We start from the raw sequence: 18784 nt of genomic DNA, 5'->3' as shown, positions 1-18784 counted from the left end.
TGAGATCTGCAGTGGAAAACTCAGATGATCAGTCCACAGAGCCAAATGTTTCAGTATGTGAGGCACGTGTCTAAGTAAAATCTGCTCTAGGGGGTGGGCTGATGTTCATCCTCAATAAAACAGGGCTTAAATGGTTCTCGGACCATAGCAGAGAGGTGAATTGTGCCCTGCACCCAGATAACTATTTTTCGGCTGATGCACAAAGCAGATGTTGCATTTAAAAGGGAATACCCGGCCAAACTGGAATTAGTTCAATAACTCGCAGAAAGCAGTTGGAGCCACAAAATAATGTTCACAAATAAAAACTTCAAAAAAATTACTTGCAACATTTGCTTCTGCCAGGGAAATTTAGCTGAGCAAACCCTGCAACCAAGAACACGTACTGCAGGTTGGGATTGTGCCCAGTCCTGTGTATTATGGGGTCCCATTTCTCTAGAGCTTTAGATCAGAAAAGGGAAACAACATTTTGAGCTGATCCATAAAAAAAAATGGAGATAGCATTTTTGGACTGTGCAGGGAAAAAGGGCTTAGGTAGATGTTCCCCGTCTAGCACAGGGACTGGCATTCAGATCTAGGTCACCACTCAGCATCCAGACCACGTCTGCAGCAACTGGAAATTGCTAACACCTCATGACTGCGGGTGACCTTTAGGAGCCAGTTTCTGCTCTCAGCCTCCTTTGCCAGTGGGTTCCTTTCAGCCTTCGCTGCTCGAGGGCCTTGCCAGCAGGTTGAGCTGAGAGGCTGCGTGCCACGCTAAAAAGTTTTCTTCTCACTTTACTAGAAACACATTCCTAACAGGAAACATTACAAGGCACCTAAGTGAACACTGCAAACTTTGTGAGAGCTGCCTCCCCCCGCAGCCTGTGGGAGACTTACAGGCTCCATCATCCTGTCCTGCCTGTGCCCTGCTTCGCGGCGTACACTGAAATCAGGCTGTGTGTCAGCAACAGACCTCACAAGTATTTCATTTCCTGATGCAGGAGATAGTCCCACGTGGGTCGCGGAATGGGAAGATGCCTCTGGCTAGACAGGTCCTGTGATGAGGGGGAGGCGTGCTGGAGCAGAGCTGCAACGCTAGCTGCCACCAAGGACATGTGTCTCCTCGCACTCCTCTTTTGCGGTAGATTCCTGCAAGCTGGCAAACCTCCTGCTCCCTCTGGTCCTGCTGCTCGAGCCTGCATGCCAGGCACAGCTGCGAGGCAGATCAGAGGTGAGGTTGATTGGTTGTGTCTGGAAAATTGGGTTGTGGGTTGGGAGAGTTGGCAGCGATGCAAATTCATGAGAGGGAGGAGAAACACTGAGGGAGCAGAGAGGTGGAAATCATCTGTGGAGGTCGCACGCTCCGGGAGCGAGATTCCGTGGCTCTGCAGGAGGAGGCTGTGGGTACAGTGCCACCCTTTTAGCCGGTGTCCTTGCATGCCCTCCGAGGGGGACACTTGCACAAAAAGATCTTTGCAAAGTTCGCTGGGTAGAGAAAAAAAGTGGATGTTCAGACCAGAGGTGGTTTCAGATGCCAGCACATAAGGCAGGGCTCTGGGGCCCCAGCTGGCCAGGGAGGAGCCGAAGTCAGCTGGTGTGTGCATGCGAGCCCCGGCAGGCATTCTGCGAGCCTGACACTGCTTCTGAGTGAGAAATCTGAGAGCACACACTACAGATCTGATATCCTGAGCAGCATATCGTCTCCATGTGTTGCCTCGGGTCAGGCTCATGTATTGAGTAGAAGGACCCTGAATATTTGTCATGCGTGCTGCCAGCTGCCTGCAACACCCTGTCCTAGTGTGCAGACAGCCTGTAAATGCATTTCCCTTCAGTCTAGTGGAACGGGATAAATCACAGTCCCTTGATAGTCCCATTAAACAAACCCTAGAAATCATCACTGGACTCTCATAGGGAAGATCCGGTAAAGCAGCATCAGGGGATTCAGTTCTGTTCAGCAGACAGGCTGGCATCTGAAATGGAGAAAACAAGACCCAGAGAAAACAAGCTGGTGCCGCTCCCGGGGGAGGATGGAGATCATTTACTGGAAGAATCCCTACCACCAATGGAGCCTTTATTTCCCAGGCTCCGGGAGCCACCCTGGCCAAGTAGTGCTGGGGATTGGCTGCTGCCCCTTTCATATTAATTTCTGCAGCTGAATGGTTTCTTCTGAGAATGTGAATATAATCAGGGGAGTGTGTAAAACTCCCAGGTTTGACCCTTGCTGGGCTCAGTGCTTCTTGTGGTATAAATTTCTCAGGCATAACATAAATGTGTAATGGATTAAAGCTTTAATAGTATCCGTTCAGCAGTTGACTTAAGCAGGTGATGACAAGAGGGGCTGGTAATGCTGCTTTTGTTGGATGAAGGATATGCCGGGCATGCTGCTGGTGTGTAACCCAATAGCACTATTCTGTTCTGAGTGGTCCTTGGTGGTAATTATTCTCCATCCGACTTCCTTTGTCCCCCCTCATTTGCCTCCAAAATGTCATTCTCCCGCTGAGGATGGGCAGGCACACACTTATCATTCCCTGCTGAGCTTGCTTGCCCTCAATAAATCCATTCCAGGCTTACGTTCGGGCTCTCTGGCCTAGCTCTCATCCTCTGAGCGGAGGGCATAGCTCCTGCTCCCAGCGGGGCTTGTTCAGAGCCCTGCCAGCGTTACCAGCAGCAGTTTTAAGGATTCAGCCCCCAGAAGGCAGAAGTTGAGCAGCGACCAAGTCCTGCTCCCTTATCCTTAACAGAAAGGTGTTTGCTGCTTGCTCGCTTCCAGTTCCCTGAGCACTCTGGAAGTCTGCAGCAGGGCTGGGCTCACGCTGCAAAGTGGTGCTCACGAAGACACTCCCAGAGTGACTCCATCCCTCCTTAGTGCTTGGCTTTCACCCCCAGGCTTGTAGTCGTGGTTTTGTCGGAAGGCCTGGCTGGGAACAGCTCCTCGTACACGCAGAAAAATGCCCGTGCACCTGCATGTGAGGGGGGACAGCAAGAGCTGCTGGTCTCCAAACAGTTTCTGACCTGCCCGCGTCCCAAATTTTGAGCTATGAAACATAACTACGTTTGATATGCCAACACACAAGTACAGAAGAGAAACAGATGCAGCACATAGATCTCAGTTCTTCATTGAATGGGGGCCAATAAGCCTTCACCCAACAGAACTCACGGGTTCTGATAAAACAGCCTCAAAGTTATGATTGCTGTTTATTACCAGCAAATAGCCAAGCAATGAAAAGAAATATCCAAGCCTCTGCACACGGGAGTTTTATTATTTTGCTCCCTGATCTATGATGGAAGAAAATTTAGGACTCTCTCTTGTAAATTATCCTTCCCCTCTGTATAGTCTTCGAGGCCTGAGAGTACCATCTGCTCGTGGGTTCAGCTTACTCGCAGTGCCCCAGACTGTACAGTATCACTAAAAATAAACGAGAGCAAGTGCCTCATTCATCTGCACTCTTGTGCTACTCTCTCCGTGCAGCTGTCAATGGCTGGAAAGCGTATATGGAAACGTGCAGGCCGTAAGGGGCGGTTAGGTTTGTGACAGCAGAAGTGTGGATCCTGTACAGCCATAATCTCTGTCCACAGCAATTCGGGGAGAAAACCAGCCCCATTTCTCTCTCTGGCATGAATGTTCGTCTTCAAACTGAAATGATTTTTCACTGATGGGAAATCGTACTGTGTAATGACAAACGAGGTCTGAGCCTGGGAGGCACTGAATGTACCCAAGAGGTGCTGTCTCCTTTCACAGCCTTGCAGGATTAAATCCAACACCCTTCCTTTTACCTTTGCTTTTGAAACAGAGGTTTGCTGATATGGAGGCTCAACTTAGATTTGTAGCTCTTCACCACCATGCCTCCAGAACAATAAAACTAACCCAGAAATATCTGTCATTAACAATGAAACAATGATTTATCTGCCTACAGTGAAACTTTACGCTTTAACAAGTCAAGTTATCAATGGGGAGATGCAGTTCTACGCCAGGGCCAAACACTTCTACCAGGAGGTACCAGCCACAGAAGAGGGCATGATGGGAGACTACATTGAGCTCTCCAATACAGACATTGAATCCTCCAGGGAATTTCTCAGGAAGTTTGTTGGGGTGAGTCATTTAATCCCATCTTCTGCAAGAGACAGCGGTGGTGTGTGGCATAAGCGACATGCAGTATTGTAAATGGCACCATATGTCATATTTGATATGCATGAAGCGCACGTCGTAACTGGCTGCGATGGGGGCTAGGAACATATAATTTACATGCATCCTGCCAGAGCACTCATCATCCTGAAAACGCATTTTGCCCGGCTGTATGTTGTTTTTTACCTGTTTTGCATCCCTTTCTCACACTCTGAAGCTTGCAAAGAGGACTGTGCAAGGACTTCCTATAGCTTGGGTGGGAGATTAATTCTCAGTGCAGGACTGGGACTTTTCGTGGTCGTCTGTGCAAATTCCTGCAGTCTATTTGGGAAAGTAGCTGAGACTAAATGCCAAGTTTCTGTTTTGCCTATTTATAGGTTTTTATTTTTTTTTCTGAGAATGCTGCAAGAAAAACCAACCCTCCTTCCCCTCCCAGTGTTATCAGTATATAGAATAAGCTACCATTAGGAAAAATATATTATTCTTGACCATTGTAGTATCACTGTGGACTTTGTAGGCAGATCTCTAAAGGTCTGTAAAGATTTTAAAGGTCTGGTTTGACCTGAGATGCAAAGAGATGCCAAGCAGGATTTTAAAAGCACGTACAATAGCAGTATCACTGGCACTCAGGTTTCAGAAAATCCCACTGATGCCTAAATGTATCTTTAGGAATCTGTACATTTTTTTAAGTGTGGTCCAATGGTTTTCTGACTGCCTCTTCCCCTTCCCGGGGATAAAAAGCCTGCTAAATTAGCTCAACAACAGTATTAGATGCTAAAGAACTCACAAAGCTACAGGGAACCAAATTTTCTATATTGTCCTGCTCACAAAATTACTAGTTCTATATAACACTACCACAGATCTTTCATTTTCTACTCAAATGTACAAACTTGGCATAGGCAGATGACCTTTTTTTTAGCCTTCATGATCTTTTGTGGAAAAAAAACTCAATAAGTTAATTAGATGTTGTGTTTCAAAAGGGCACAGTTTAAATGAGTTGGGATGGAAAATGAGTGTGGTTTAACAACAGATAAACATCCTATATAGCCGTGAAGGGCAGCTGATGAAAAAGTTTACTGTACTTGACAGAGGCTTTGGGGGTAGTGTGTTTTTAGGTAATGGGAAACTGCGATTACCTAAGTGAAAAAAATACGTTATTTCTAATGACCGTGTTTTGTATTAATGGTTTAACAACATTTGAAGGCCTCCATCTATCAGGCTTTTTACAAAATAAGAAAATGTGAAGTAAATTCAGCAAGGCAGATGAACCTGACAGTAACATGGCATTTTCAGGGGAAAAAAAAAAAAAAGCAACTTGTGAGCCCAGAGCCAGCCAAAGGCATATCCCTTACATGTTACTTAAGTCTTCTTTTAAGGACATTTGTGGAATTCAAGTGATGCATAAGCCTGTGTTCGGGGAAAGATTTCACGCTTCCTAGACATCATATAGATTCAGTTTCCTGAACAGCCAGTTTGAACCACACTGTTAAACTTTCTCATGTCCAGGACCCAAAAAGGAAAGAAGTACAGTCTGTAGCAGAGTTTCACAGGCCAAAGAGAATTCATACCCAATGCATCAGGTGTGATGACAGATACAAAATACTCCAGAGCAGAGTTCCTACTCCTATTATTAGCCAGGGATAGAAGGGATACTCTGAATGGCCAAGATCAAACAAGAAAAAAAAAAAAAAAAAAAGGGAAGAGAAAGGAATCTGCATGTTTGCTAGTTCTGATTTAGTTTGTTAAAGCCTGTCCTCTATTGAGATACAATTGGTTATTTACTTCTGGTTTATTTTCCTTTCTTACTACTAAAATTTGAATCCTTCTCAAGCAGATACAGATATTTACTGGCTTTCTGTAGTAGTGACCTTACTCTACAGCTAATTTGAGCCATGTCTTCCCTAGTTTATGGCTCCATGAATATTTTTTTTCCAATAAGGCAGTCAAGAAAAAAACAAAAACAATTTGCTTCACCCTAATATAAACTACATTTTCTTTACAGAGAAGTTTAACAAACTCAGAAAATAGGAAAATTAGTTTCAGATCAACTGAATGTATTTCATTTATTTTTTGATTGTTTTACCCTCTGAAAAAAACTTTTCCTTTGTTTTCAAGATATAAGTCAGTTCCAAAATGAAAAATGCTGTTTAGAAATGAAAAGTTGACAAGTTTTTTTTTTTCCTTGAAAGTCGTCAGAAAGAAGTATCTTGACATTTTCAACATTCTTTCCCATGTTTTTTTGGCTAGAACTATTCTCTAGATTTGAGGTATCAATTTCACAGAGAGTTTTCTTCTTCCAAAACTTTATTTTCTGGCAAAACTAGTGCTCCTTAAAAACAGTTGCCCAGTTCCACTCAAATTACCCTTCTTGAGTTAGTTTGGCTGGTGTGGAAATGCCACACAGTGACATTTCCCTTCCATGACTGATGTTGCATACCTTCATGTATGGCATTTCTTAGCATGATTCTTAGCGCCACTGTAAACTGAGCTACAGATTTCTTTACCATGGGAGAATTTATCTTGCCTGGGCACATGGAAGGAATTACAACAAGGCAATAGAAAACTAAGGACTTCACTTATATTTTAACCTGTCTCCAGCCCAGGCGAGTCAAACTGAGTTAAAAGTGCCACTGTGCTCACGTTAAGAGGTTTTATGTGTGTGTGGGCAGAACTCAAACCAAAAGCAACATCTGAGTGAGAACTTGAGCCAACAGTGCTATACAGACAAGCTATAGGTTGTCTTAGGTACAGTCGTACTTGAAAGGTTATCAGCAGAGTTATACCAATGCATATGTATGGAAATGTATTCACACCGGTTCAAGCCTTGATGTCCACACAGGCACTGTGTTCTCTCTAATCCAGAGGTAATCTGTTAAAAAAACGGAGCAAAGAAACCATTAATTAAGGAAAAATTGAGAGCTTAGGTGTATGAAACAGTACAGATGGGGATTATGTTCTTATAGCTCCCTTTCTGCCCCCAAACCCTTCATTCCTTGCTGCCCTGTCTTGCCCTAAATTCAGCTGCCTGATGAGGGACTTTCTGAATGAAAAGCTTCTGGAAAGTGATTTTCCTTCTGTTTGATCAGCGAGATGGAAGATATTTGATTGAAAAAAGGTTTTTTATTTACTTAGAAAGAAAACCACTGTGTTTTTTAACTATTTCTTAAACGCTGATTTATTTTGTTTCCCCTACATATCTAGACTGCCTTCCTGCCCTTTCAAAACCTGAAGTAGTAGCATCATGAACATATGCCACAACTCTTTTATTTCTAAGGAGCTTTGTGAGTGCCCTGTTCAGCTTCACAGCAGAATTTTTGGGTGTGTACATGACCTCAGTGACAGCGATTCTGAGTAACGGGAAACACGTAAAAAGAGAAGCAGTCAATCTTAAATTCTGAAGCCTGCTCTGGCTTAAAATTTTCACTTACACTATTTCTTTAAATAAGAAGTCCAATTTTCAACTCAATTAGGCTTTTGGGAAAATGCTTGCCTTCCAAAGAAAATGTTAATACCCTGTCAAAGATCTGAGCACTCCCAAACTGAAAATATATTAGCTGAACATGGAATTATGTCAACATTTTCATTATAAATGGAGCTGTGGTGCTTTGCAGGGCTTCTCTTCTGACTGCCTGGTGCTCTTGCTCCCTGTCAGTGAAGCATGGGGTCAAGCTTCATCTCCCATGAGTGTTTCCTTTCCCTTTTCTTGATGGCAAATGGAGATGTGACATCAGAGGTCCTTGCTGTGACACATCATGGGAAATGAATTCCCTGGTTTTAGTAAGGTACTGTGACTGTAGGTTCTCTGAAATACAAAGTTAAAGAAGTTGAACAGCTTTTTATCTAATTCTGTTAGCTTTTTGGTAAATGATGCCTGTTTTCTCACCAGCCCTCCTCAACCATTTTACTTAATCTCATCAGCATAAGCCTGTATGTACCTGCCAGCAAACAGTACAGAAATACACCTTGTGAAGATCTAATGCACAGTTCCTTCTCCTTTCATGAACTCTTCGTTACAGCTCAGTCTTGTCCTCAGTAAAAGCCCCATGCTTCTAAACCCAGCCTGGGAATGAAGAATAGCTCACATTTTCTGGCTAACTACAAACAGGTATTCTCCAGAGTCCAATCGGGTGGAAGGCTTGTGGACTCCTGCACGCATCGGGAGATTAATCTTCCTAATCTTCCTAGGTATACAAATTAGGACCAGCAGCCCCAGAGACCAGTGAGATTGAGGTCCTTGTGCTCTTTCTACGGTTACTCTGTGTACCCAGATGCTGAGCTGGGCTATTCATAGTCATGTCATTGACGGTACTGTCCTTTGACCTTAATAATCTACTGAATTACCCACTGAAGCAAGGCCAGAAAAACAGTGAGTTACATGATTTATGCTTGGTCATTACAGAGGGGGTCTCCCAATAAGCAGGAAGAGCTAGACTGTTCCTGGGCTTATTTCCTTTAAGAGCAGCAAAGGTACAGCAGGGACTTTGGCCCATAGCTTTTGCTTCAATGCTCAGTTCCAGAGACAGGGAAAAGGTGTTTACATTTGCTTTTAATGTATTTGTTTAACAGATAACTTCGGCCAGGGGAGCTCCAGTCCCACAGTCGGTGCCTGTACAGACTTAAAATTTCTTTTTTAAGTAAAAAATTCTGTTTTACAGAACAGCAGCAGGCTCTTAAGAGCCTTTTTATAGCCAGAATGGAAGCTTCAGGGGTAAAATACAGCTTTCATTATAAAGGTCCTTTTACAGTGACTCATTATTTTCTCAAAGACATATCCTCTGTGCAACAATTTTTCTTGTCTGATCTCTATCCAGAGACGATATTTAGGAAGAAAAAAATGAATACTTAAGCAGAAACTACTCAATCATCTTGCTTGTTTCTTTGACTAAAAAAAAGAAATTCTGTATATGCTCCAGTCCAAACTTTCGTGTTGTGATAAGTTACCTAAAACTCCATGATCTTTGCTCAGATCCAACTTATTCTGAGAAACACAGTTGGATCTCACAGACACTCTGCATCTGCAAAGATGTCAATGGGCACCTTAGGCATTCTGTGCTCCAGAAGTTACTTCTTGTATGCAATATTTGGCATATTCTTTCTTTTTCATTAGGCCTTTACTGGGGTCAGAACATAATGAGATTTGCGTAGTCTTGTAGTTGGCTGTGACATACAAATACATGACAGATGAAGTTGCAAACAACTTTACAGAGACGAGGGGATGATCTTTCAGTTTTCAGATTTCAAATAATTTTCTTGTGTTCCACAGGGGGTGGGGAAAGCTGGCACCAACCGCGCCCTGGACTGCGGCTCTGGGATAGGTCGGATCAGCAAGCATGTCCTGTTACCAGTTTTCAAGAGCGTGGAACTGGTGGATATGATGGAGAATTTCCTGGCTGAGGTCCCGAACTACCTGCAGGGCAAGGAGGACAGAGTAGAGATGTATTATTGCAAAAGCCTCCAGGAATTCACTCCAGCCCCACAAAGATATGATGTCATCTGGATTCAGTGGGTTTCAGGTTAGTTCAGCATGATTCATCCAGCTCAGCATCTCAGAGAACTACACAGCCTGTGCTAAAATTAACGTTAAAAGAATGGTGCAGCTGTAAAAGGAGGTTCTCAAGCCTTTAATAATGCCAGGCCAGGACTGACCAGTGCTGGAGGCACAAGGCTAGTCTTGCACTCATTCACTTCCAGTACCTGGTCCCATAGCATCCAGGACAAGCAAATAAGAAGATAAATAAATAAATCTGAAACCACCGTACTCCTGTAGCCTTCCTGTGCAGTCAGGCAGTCCTCGCAGTCCATATCTCCTGTAATTTGCCACAGTCCCCTGTCAGCCCAGTACAGTCCTGTTTCCTTCAAAAACTCACAAGAGGCTTCTGAGAGTTCTCCCTAGCCACATGCACAGTGGGTAGAGATCAAGTTGCTTTTTTCATGTCAAATACTGGAGAAAGGTACATGTACGTGGGAGCAGCTTGCGTGCTAAGGTGCAGCTGAGGAGTAGGCCTTATAAATAGGCCTTATATATTGAGCAGGAATCCTCCTTAGCTACTACTGCTGCAGACAGATACAGAGCGTTGGCCTCATAGTGAGATGTGATCTGTCAACACCTCCACATCTGGCACGTGGTGGGAGAAAGACTGTAGCACTGTGGCAGTACCAATGTGTGAGGATCAAGCTTGGCTGTGAGGATGTGCAGCATGTGAGACCTCATTGTTGGTGTCTCGAGTCTTGGCAGATTTTGGACACCCTTTTGCCCATGTGTTTTTCATGAGCCGTTGGGTACTGCAGACTGCCAGAGAGATATCCTTGATGATTTCTCACCTTCTGACATGCAGTCTAGCAAGAAAAAAGAGCCTTTTTGAGAGATCTCACCCCCTTTGTGGATGGGGCAGCCCAAGCATTTGAACACAGGACAGGTTGTTGGGTTTGTTTAGTTACAAGATTGATCCTGCCTTCATTTAAGGATGGTTTTCTTCAGTTCTTTGCAGAGAGACATTTTCCACACAGGTTTCACCCCTTTTGCATCATGTCTTGGCATCCTGTGGGATGGTTTCCAGCAAAGACCTTGAGGGAAACACTGGCATGATACCCCTCACACACAGAACTTGTTAGGCTAAGTGGCCCTTCAGGGATATCACCTTTGGTCCTTTCTTAGCCTCTGACAGTGGGAATCTATCCTTCCTGCTGGTGTTCTCGGATGGATTTCTGAATCTCATGATTTTTTATTGAGACCTAGGGTTTATTTCAAGAAACAACCTGAAAAAAACAAACAAACAAACAACCATGGTGAAATCATCAAAAGCTATAAACTATATGATTGTATCTTTTACATGCACTGATGCTTATCCAACAGGTTCTGTTAGCTGTGTCATCCAGCACCACCACCCCCTATAACAAATACCTGCTGCTTCTCCTGCAGCCACCCCTATGAATGCACTGCAGCATTAATAGCAGCAAAGAGGCAGTTAGACAGTGTGGGCTATGCTCCTCACCTCCCCCCAGAAAAGCATCTTTTTTTTCCCCTCCTATTTACAGCAATGATATGGGAATTAATTACTTTTGTGAAGTGTGCAGAGATCCTTGAATGAAAAGTGTTGTAAGCCCATAAGCAAACAGAATAGTCATGCAACTACAGAAGTGAATTGAAGGTGACCTGAAAAGTCAACTTTTTATTCTCCTTTCCCAATCAGTCAGAAATACCATTTTTGGCAGATTTTTTCCCCAAGCTGTTCCTTAAAACCTTTACTGCTGAAGAGTTTGTAATTTTTCTGGAAAACCTGCTGCAGTGCCTAGCAGTCCTTCCAGAAAGGTTTTCTTCTTGTCGTTGGACCTAAGCGTCCCTTGTGCAATTTCAGCTGGCAGGATTTGTTATTCTAAAGCACAAGAGGAGTCTTGAACAACTTCTCCTAACCAAAATCCCAGAAATTGTTTCTTGTTAGGCAAAAGACAAAGGCAGAGAGATCAGCACAGAAGATGGTTTTATTCAGGAGCACTTAATTTGTCCTCTACATGTAGTCTTAAACAGTAAGGAAACTGGTCTTAGAACAGGTCTTTCCTCTATTGCTATGCAAACAAATTGCTTCAGAACGATTTAATTTTCCTTTGCATTTCTATTCTTTTTGACTAATCAATCAACCATTACAGTAAACCTGGCTCCTGGCTCATCTCTTGAACAAATCCCAGTCAACATGAGGCAGAATGACTGAAGACTTGTTGGGGCTGTGCAGATCAGCTGGGTGGCTGCTGACAAAGGCAGCATATGCCTCTTCTTTTGTAGAAATGGAGGGCTGATTCTCCTTCCTCCCTTCAGCCATAAATTGCAATTAACTATATAGTGATCTTCAGTATTAATCAGGCTTCTACTACTATCCTGAATTTGGCTGAAATATGCCAACAAGATCCACACTTTTTGGGGTAGCAGGGCAGGACAGACTGGAAGATAGCAACACAATGAAAATCTCATTTTGGAGGAAAACTAGGCTAAAAGCTAGATTAAGAGAACATTAAATTCCAAATTAAGTGGCCAAATGCTTCAATGAATCTTGCCTATGCAATCTTGATTTGTCTTACATATACATAACTATATGAGCCCTGGCTGTTACTTTATGAAGAAATAAAAATGTAAGTTTACATTTTGTACTGAAATTAACATTTTCCTACAGCTTTGAAGGCATTCAGCTTTGGGCTTTGTGTCCTTTTTCTTTCTCTTTTTTTGGGGAGAGTGAAGTAGTTAAACAAAAATGACGTTCTATATCAAAACGTGGTTTTGAAATGACAACTTCCATTTATAAAAGTTTAGATCTACCATGAAGAAAACTAAATATTTTGACTAGAAAATACAATCAACTTTTTCAAGTTTTTCATTCAGTTTCTGAACACCTGCCCTTGTTAATTCATTTTAGGTAGGTTTCACACATGAGGTTCTCATTTTGCTCTTCTCTGAGCCCCACTCTACTGATCTCAACAGAAGTGATCTTTGAGAATGGAGATGCAAAACACAATCTCAATAACATATTAAAAAATTCCTGTTTTTAAACACATGTGGTATATGCAGAAATCACAACAGTATGGAGCAATATGAAGAGTTTATTTGACAGTTTGTTAGGGCTTGCATTCCTCACTGGATCTTTAATCCAGAGCTTCTTTGATGGGCACATGTTACACGAAGTTACAGAGATTTGTAGCACAAAAAGCCAGAAGGGACTATTAGATTATCTAATTTGACCCATTCTATATTACAAGCTGTTATATTTCATTGCTTTACCCTTGTGCTGAGCAAGAAGTTTGTGTTCAATTAAAACATATCTTGAGAAAGTCAACCACGCTTGATTTGAGGACTTCAAGAGGTGGTAAATCCACCACTTCTGTTGGTAGTTTCCAATTGGTAATTACTTACACTGTTAAAACAGTTGTCACTTATTTCCAATTTGAATTTGTTTGGCTCCAGCTTCCTGCCACTGATTCTTATTATGACTTTAACCACCAGATTAAAGAACCCTTCAGCACCCAGTATTTTCTCCACTATTGCCACTGACTTCTGTCCACATCTGTTGCTACTACTAACATGGATCATAAATATTGATTTGAGCTTGTAACTGTTGATCTCATTGATTTGCCCAGGTTTGCACAATGAAACCTGGTAGATCTAGATCTTTTCCTAAAGATCAGTAATTAGGATATGGAGAAACAGATCTAGGCACCATTCCGATGTGCACAGGGGGAGTCTGTTTGAATGGTTAATAGTGATCTGTTTTCCATCTTTTCATCTGTAGGCTATCTGACAGATAAAGATCTCCTGAAGTTTCTCATCCGGTGCCAGAACGGCTTGAAGGATAACGGTGTTATCATTCTCAAGGACAATGTAGCCAGGGAGGGCTGTATCCTGGATTGTCTGGATAGTAGTGTGATCCGAGACCTCAACATCCTCCACAGCCTCATTGAAATGAGCGGACTCACCATCCTACGAGAGGAGAGGCAGGAGGGATTTCCTGAGCAGTGTGTCCCTGTCTGGATGCTGGCCATGCAGAAAAGCCCTGGCCATTCCTGATTGCATAATGTGACGACAGATACTGGACTATGAATGAACCACAGGACTGGGGAGGAGAAAGGGGAAGAAAAGCATCTGCTGGAATCCTACTAACCATGTACTGCTACTACTGTAACTGTAGGGCAGGATCAGGGGAGAATTAAAATTGAGCCAGCTTCTCCAGGGAATAGTCTGCTTCTAAATCCTGCCTGTTTCATCATGCCCTCTGTTTTTAAAAGCCTTTCTAACAGCTCCTTGTGAGATTTCTCTTTCATTAAAGAGTTGATGCTATGACAAAACTCAACTAATAGAAAATAATTAGGTCTGAAGTTTCCGTAGTGGCTAATACATTTTAGAGTGCTCTCTATGAGGGGTTAAGAAATAAGCCTGTTTTTTACTATGGCACTTAAATTTTCTTGGAAGTTAAGAAGGATCTGTCAGATCACTGAGACAGGATATTCATAATAATAACTGCTGGAAAACCTAACCCAACTTTTGACTGTCATCGCTATCTGTACTTTTAAAATATTTATATCTAAAATGTAAGGAAAGTTTTATCCGTTCATTGGCATCAGCTATGCAAATTTTTATTTTGTAATTGTTTGCTTTTCAGTCAGTTAGGACAATGGGACAACCTGGTAATTTTTCTTTCCTTTCCTTTTTAATGACTACTTTATCTTCCTTCTGTTTCTGCAATAGAACAATAGTGGTACATAAGGGTTTTCACACTCTGGGGAAAAATGTAGATGACATATATGCATGTTTGCATTGAAATTTTGTGAAAAGATTGCCCCACAATCCACTTTCTGGAAAATATTTTTTCAAAATGTTCGCAGTGGAAACCACATGAAAGCATCTCTTTATTATTCATACCACTGTAAATTTCTTTCTTTCCCACATTCAGAACAAGTCTGGCACCATATGCAGAGCTAATGGGATTTCATGGAGTGTTAATAGTAAGACTGTAAGAAGAACTAATACAGTATTGTATTAATTAACAACTGTACGAAACTGCAGAGTGTGTTAGTGTAGCCCAAAAGCATCTATGATTTATATTCAAACAGCAGCTGTATAAGCCTGGATTTGACAATACTAACACACATACTATCTCCTTAGGGCTCACAGAAATTACACATTGAGCTTCTTGTCCCCTTCATGTATGCACAGATAGTGCAGGGGGAGGACAGAGTTCATTTTGCAAAAGATTTTCAGAATTTGAAATTCTTCTTCATTCTGAATGAGTACAAGGAGAGACAATTTTGAAATTCTCTGTAAAGGAAAACTACACAACCGCAGACCTTTCCAAGCTGATTAAAATTTATCATTTGGACAAAATCAAACGTTTCTTTTGAGTTCAACTTTTAAAACAATTTGCATTTTAAAGATTTGTTATTATAATGCAGCAAAAAGTAAATGAAAGATGGCGTGTTCAAAATTTATAAATGAATCCTACTATGAGAATGGACTGTTCTGACTCTGTCAGTATTTTTTTCTTGTTTTATTCCCTTGGAATGTAGTTCTGGCAAAACCTACCAGACTTTTTAAAGAGTTGCTTTACGACAAACCTGCATGTTCTGATGGAAAGGAGTTCTATAAAGCATCCTCGACATGACTGTATGCACAATTGTCTTTGTGAAATATTGTCATCTGTGTTAGATTAACTCACATAGAAGCCTGAAGATAACAAGATCAGGGAACCTCTCAGCTGGATTTTAGTACTGTTTGCTATCCTTTGATAACAAATCTCCAGTTTTGTTTTAATTGCATAGCTCATCTTCTCTAGCAATATGGTTGCATATGTTGAGAATTTCCAATTTATGGCATAGGGCTTCCTGCAGTCAAACCTTATCCAGTAATTGTTCTCTTAATGTGCCATTACTAATTGTAGCATTAAGGAAAACAACCCTGGTGATTTGTTGAATATTCTGGCGTGTCATATAACCTAGAAACCTATGGTTCCCATGACACAGATGCTTCTGGAATGTTTTGGCTAATTTTTCCATTCTAATCAACTGGTAATGGGCATAAATTTAGCATATAATGTTAAAAACCCTAGGTGAATACTTTGTTCTGGAATTGTCCCCCTGACTAAGTGCTTCTAATTCCCTCTAAGCCACTACAATGCTTTCATTCTACCGAAACTGCTAAAAGCTGGTGTGGTGATTGGGTGCATAAGATTATGTGCAGAAACTTGAAGGAAAACCAGTCACTTGTTTTATAGGAAAGAGGCATCAGCCCTCTAGTTAGCAACACTAATTAGCAATAACAGACAAATATTTAAAGGATCTAGATACGGGTTACAAATTAATTTGTTCTTCACCATTTTTATTTCCTGCCAGAGACATCTGCCATGGTGCAGAGTGCTTGGAGGCTGCTGAAGAACCTAATACAATCATGTCTGTGCCATGCATATCTGAATGGTGTTGGTTGCTACAATGGCAAGAGAACGGCATTGTGGAAATAGGGAGGTAAACAATTTTATAACTATCTAAGCAGCTGCCACATCTCATTGTATGGAATAAGTCAGCTGTTCACTTTCATGCCAGAGTGTGTGCAGTTCAGTAATGAGAGATGCTGTTCCAAGGTGGATACAGGATGAGAAGTGGTTTAGGATGAAAGGTAGAATATAAATGTCTGGTATCAGTATCAGTGAAATAGATTTTTTGAGGTAAAAATGTTCTTCCCACATTTTGGACCTTTCCTATTTGAATTTCCAGACTATATATTCATAAACATTTCATGAAAATTGGTTCCCTTAACTATGTGAGAATGGAAATAAGTAAAATCTTAATTTAGTAGAAAAAAACATATTTCATGGTTCCCACATTCCTGAAAATTAATGTTTCATGGCTATGTTGCTTCCACAGTAAAATATTAAAGCTTTTCTGGTGACATAATGAACCTCAAGAGTAAAGAAACACAAGCTCTCCAGGGGCATAGATGCATGGGATTGCTGCAGATTCAATAATATTTTGGTTTCCTCCTTTTCCAAGTATATTTTAATTCAAGAACTCCAAGTTAACCACTGCAGGCCACCCTTAAAAGTTCATGAATTTGGGTAAAGGCCATTCTTGGCTTTAAAGTTCTGGCCTCTCTGGTCTGTACCATAATATGTAATAATAATAATAAATCACTAATTTTAAACAGAAGATCTTGCTTAGAAACCATCTATGCATCAGTTGTTTTTGATATTCAAAGACTGGATAATCCACTCAGTTGCTCTGCCTCAGCTTCCAGGTTATTTAAGTCATGCATTTAAAGAAGTCTTTGGCTTACCGGTTTGCAGTGGGAGTTTGAATCCCATTTGTCTGGTGTTCATGTAAGCACTTGTTCCCAATCTCAACATTGCCAGGAATTTAATTCAATATCAAGACCCTAGCTGAGGCAGGTTTCACAGGACATTCAGCGTCCTGAAAGCTCAAACCATCGTTCACCACTGACAGGTAATTAAAGAGCTACCCAATTAGTCCTGGGTAGTCAATGTTACTCTGAGGCAACCAGTACGTAAGCAGTCACTTAGCCAAAGCACACAAAAGCCTGCATCTGCCATGTCACCACTGAAGCTCTTGATAATGCCTGCTTTTCCCATATCAGGTCCAATGCTTATTTTCTGTGTGACAGAAGGCCAAGTGTTATCTGTAATGTATAAATGTGAGATTCCTTGCAAAACAGATCCTCAGGCTCTGACAGTAGCCCCTAAGTGCTACTGCAACCCAAACAAAATGTATGGAAGCAATCATATCAGCAGTCTGAACAGCAATCCCAACTGTGCAGCTCCAGCAACCGTCAAGCTCAAGCCGTTCATGTTCAGAAGGTGACTCAGACATTACAAATGTCTTTTCATTCCTAATTGGAAGAGAGAGCCATCATTTTGAAGCATAATGCTGAATGGATGTTCTAAAATACTTTGTTTCAGAAATATTGAAATGATCATATCAAAATTTTTAGTTTGACTTTCTTGTTTGGATGTTTATATAATCTAATCTAAACTTACATGGTATGTGAGATGATATCTTAAATAATACATTACACAGTATTATAATAGCTGAAGTAAAACATTAGTTTCCTATAGAATACCCTAATAAAATCCGTACTTTCCCTGCCCCCAAAATTAGAGAAACAAGTCAACAATTTCCAGAGGAAAGTCATTTCAAGAGGCACAGTCCTGTCAAGAAGTATTTACCCAGGCTGTTTTTCTCTAGATGTATCACATGAGTTCAGGCATCTTGCAGTGTGCCTGGCCTAAGGAGTAGCCACTTCAAGCTCTTTGACAGGCAGGAGGAAGAAACTGGCATCTGCAGTGCGGTTCAGACCACCTCAGAGCTGAACTGGCTTGAAGTAAGAGTATCCCCTCCCTCCACTGGCTGTACAGTCGGAATGAAAATACATCCTTGTTATAACCAATTCAGTATCTGCATTATGAATGGCAAACAGAAGCGCAGCGTGATCTGAGGAGCTGTGACTGTTGAAACCAGAAAAGGGCACGGACTTGGATATCCAAACACTCATTAAAAATCAAAGTCATGGCACTGGGGCACAGCATTAATGGGAGGAATATATCATATTGCCATGATCAGCTGGCGTAACACCAGCAGATAAAAGATTTGTCAGTTGTGCCTCAGAGTGCCCTGAATGCCTTTACGCCATTCTCGTTTGTTTTCCATTCTCTTAATCCAGGCTCCCCAGAGTGTTTACGATGGCATATCAGACAGTAGGCCTGTCCAGAGGAACTTGACTGTTACGTGTGATTAAAACCAGTTGCACTGCATCCCACTCCTCCTCTGTTCCTTTGATGCTTCTTCTAACTTGCCAAGAAAATCCCTCCTCCACTTGCCAAAAGTGATTTGTTCTCTGTGGACATCACCACATCTCATTGAAGTAAAGCAGATTACCTTTGATTTTAAGAGGAGGTAATTCTGTTTATCTGAGAGCAATAACAACAGGCTGTATTTCAAACATGCAGGTTAATACCCATCTCTTTCAACTGATGTCAAGTAGGCACTCCCAGACCTTTGTACCAAACAAAGCTCACATTCTCATCATCACCATAAATAACAATATTTGTACGACAATACACATCCCTAGAGCTTGAAGCACGTGTTATCATTGTGTTCTGGATGAGGAAACTGAGGCACAGAGGGGTGATCTGGGCTGCA

At 41.7% G+C, this 18784-nt stretch overlaps 1 protein-coding gene across 6 annotated transcripts in view; it reads left to right on the top strand.

Annotated features, from left to right (window-relative positions):
* Window positions 1-15086, top strand: part of NTMT2 (N-terminal Xaa-Pro-Lys N-methyltransferase 2) — a 31143-nt gene extending 16057 nt beyond the window's left edge. For 4 of the 6 annotated variants that reach the window (XM_084527158.1, XM_084527157.1, XM_084527156.1 and 1 more), the window contains 3 exons: window positions 3894-4069; window positions 9366-9615; window positions 13375-15086. In XM_084527158.1, the coding sequence (XP_084383284.1) occupies window positions 3894-4069; window positions 9366-9615; window positions 13375-13649 (701 nt within the window). In that variant the 3' untranslated portion in view covers window positions 13650-15086. Of the gene's footprint in view, window positions 1-980; window positions 1211-2273; window positions 2367-3893; window positions 4070-9365; window positions 9616-13374 lie in introns of those variants that run through there. The other 2 variants (XM_084527155.1, XM_084527159.1) reach the window with 2 other exon arrangements.
* Window positions 15087-18784: the final 3698 nt, after the last annotated feature.

This window comes from Aythya ferina (genome assembly GCF_964211825.1).
Source record: "Aythya ferina genome assembly, chromosome: 8".
NCBI lineage: Eukaryota > Metazoa > Chordata > Aves > Anseriformes > Anatidae > Aythya > Aythya ferina.
Note: the sequence above shows the minus strand (reverse complement) of the source record. Positions and strands in the feature narration are given on the sequence as shown.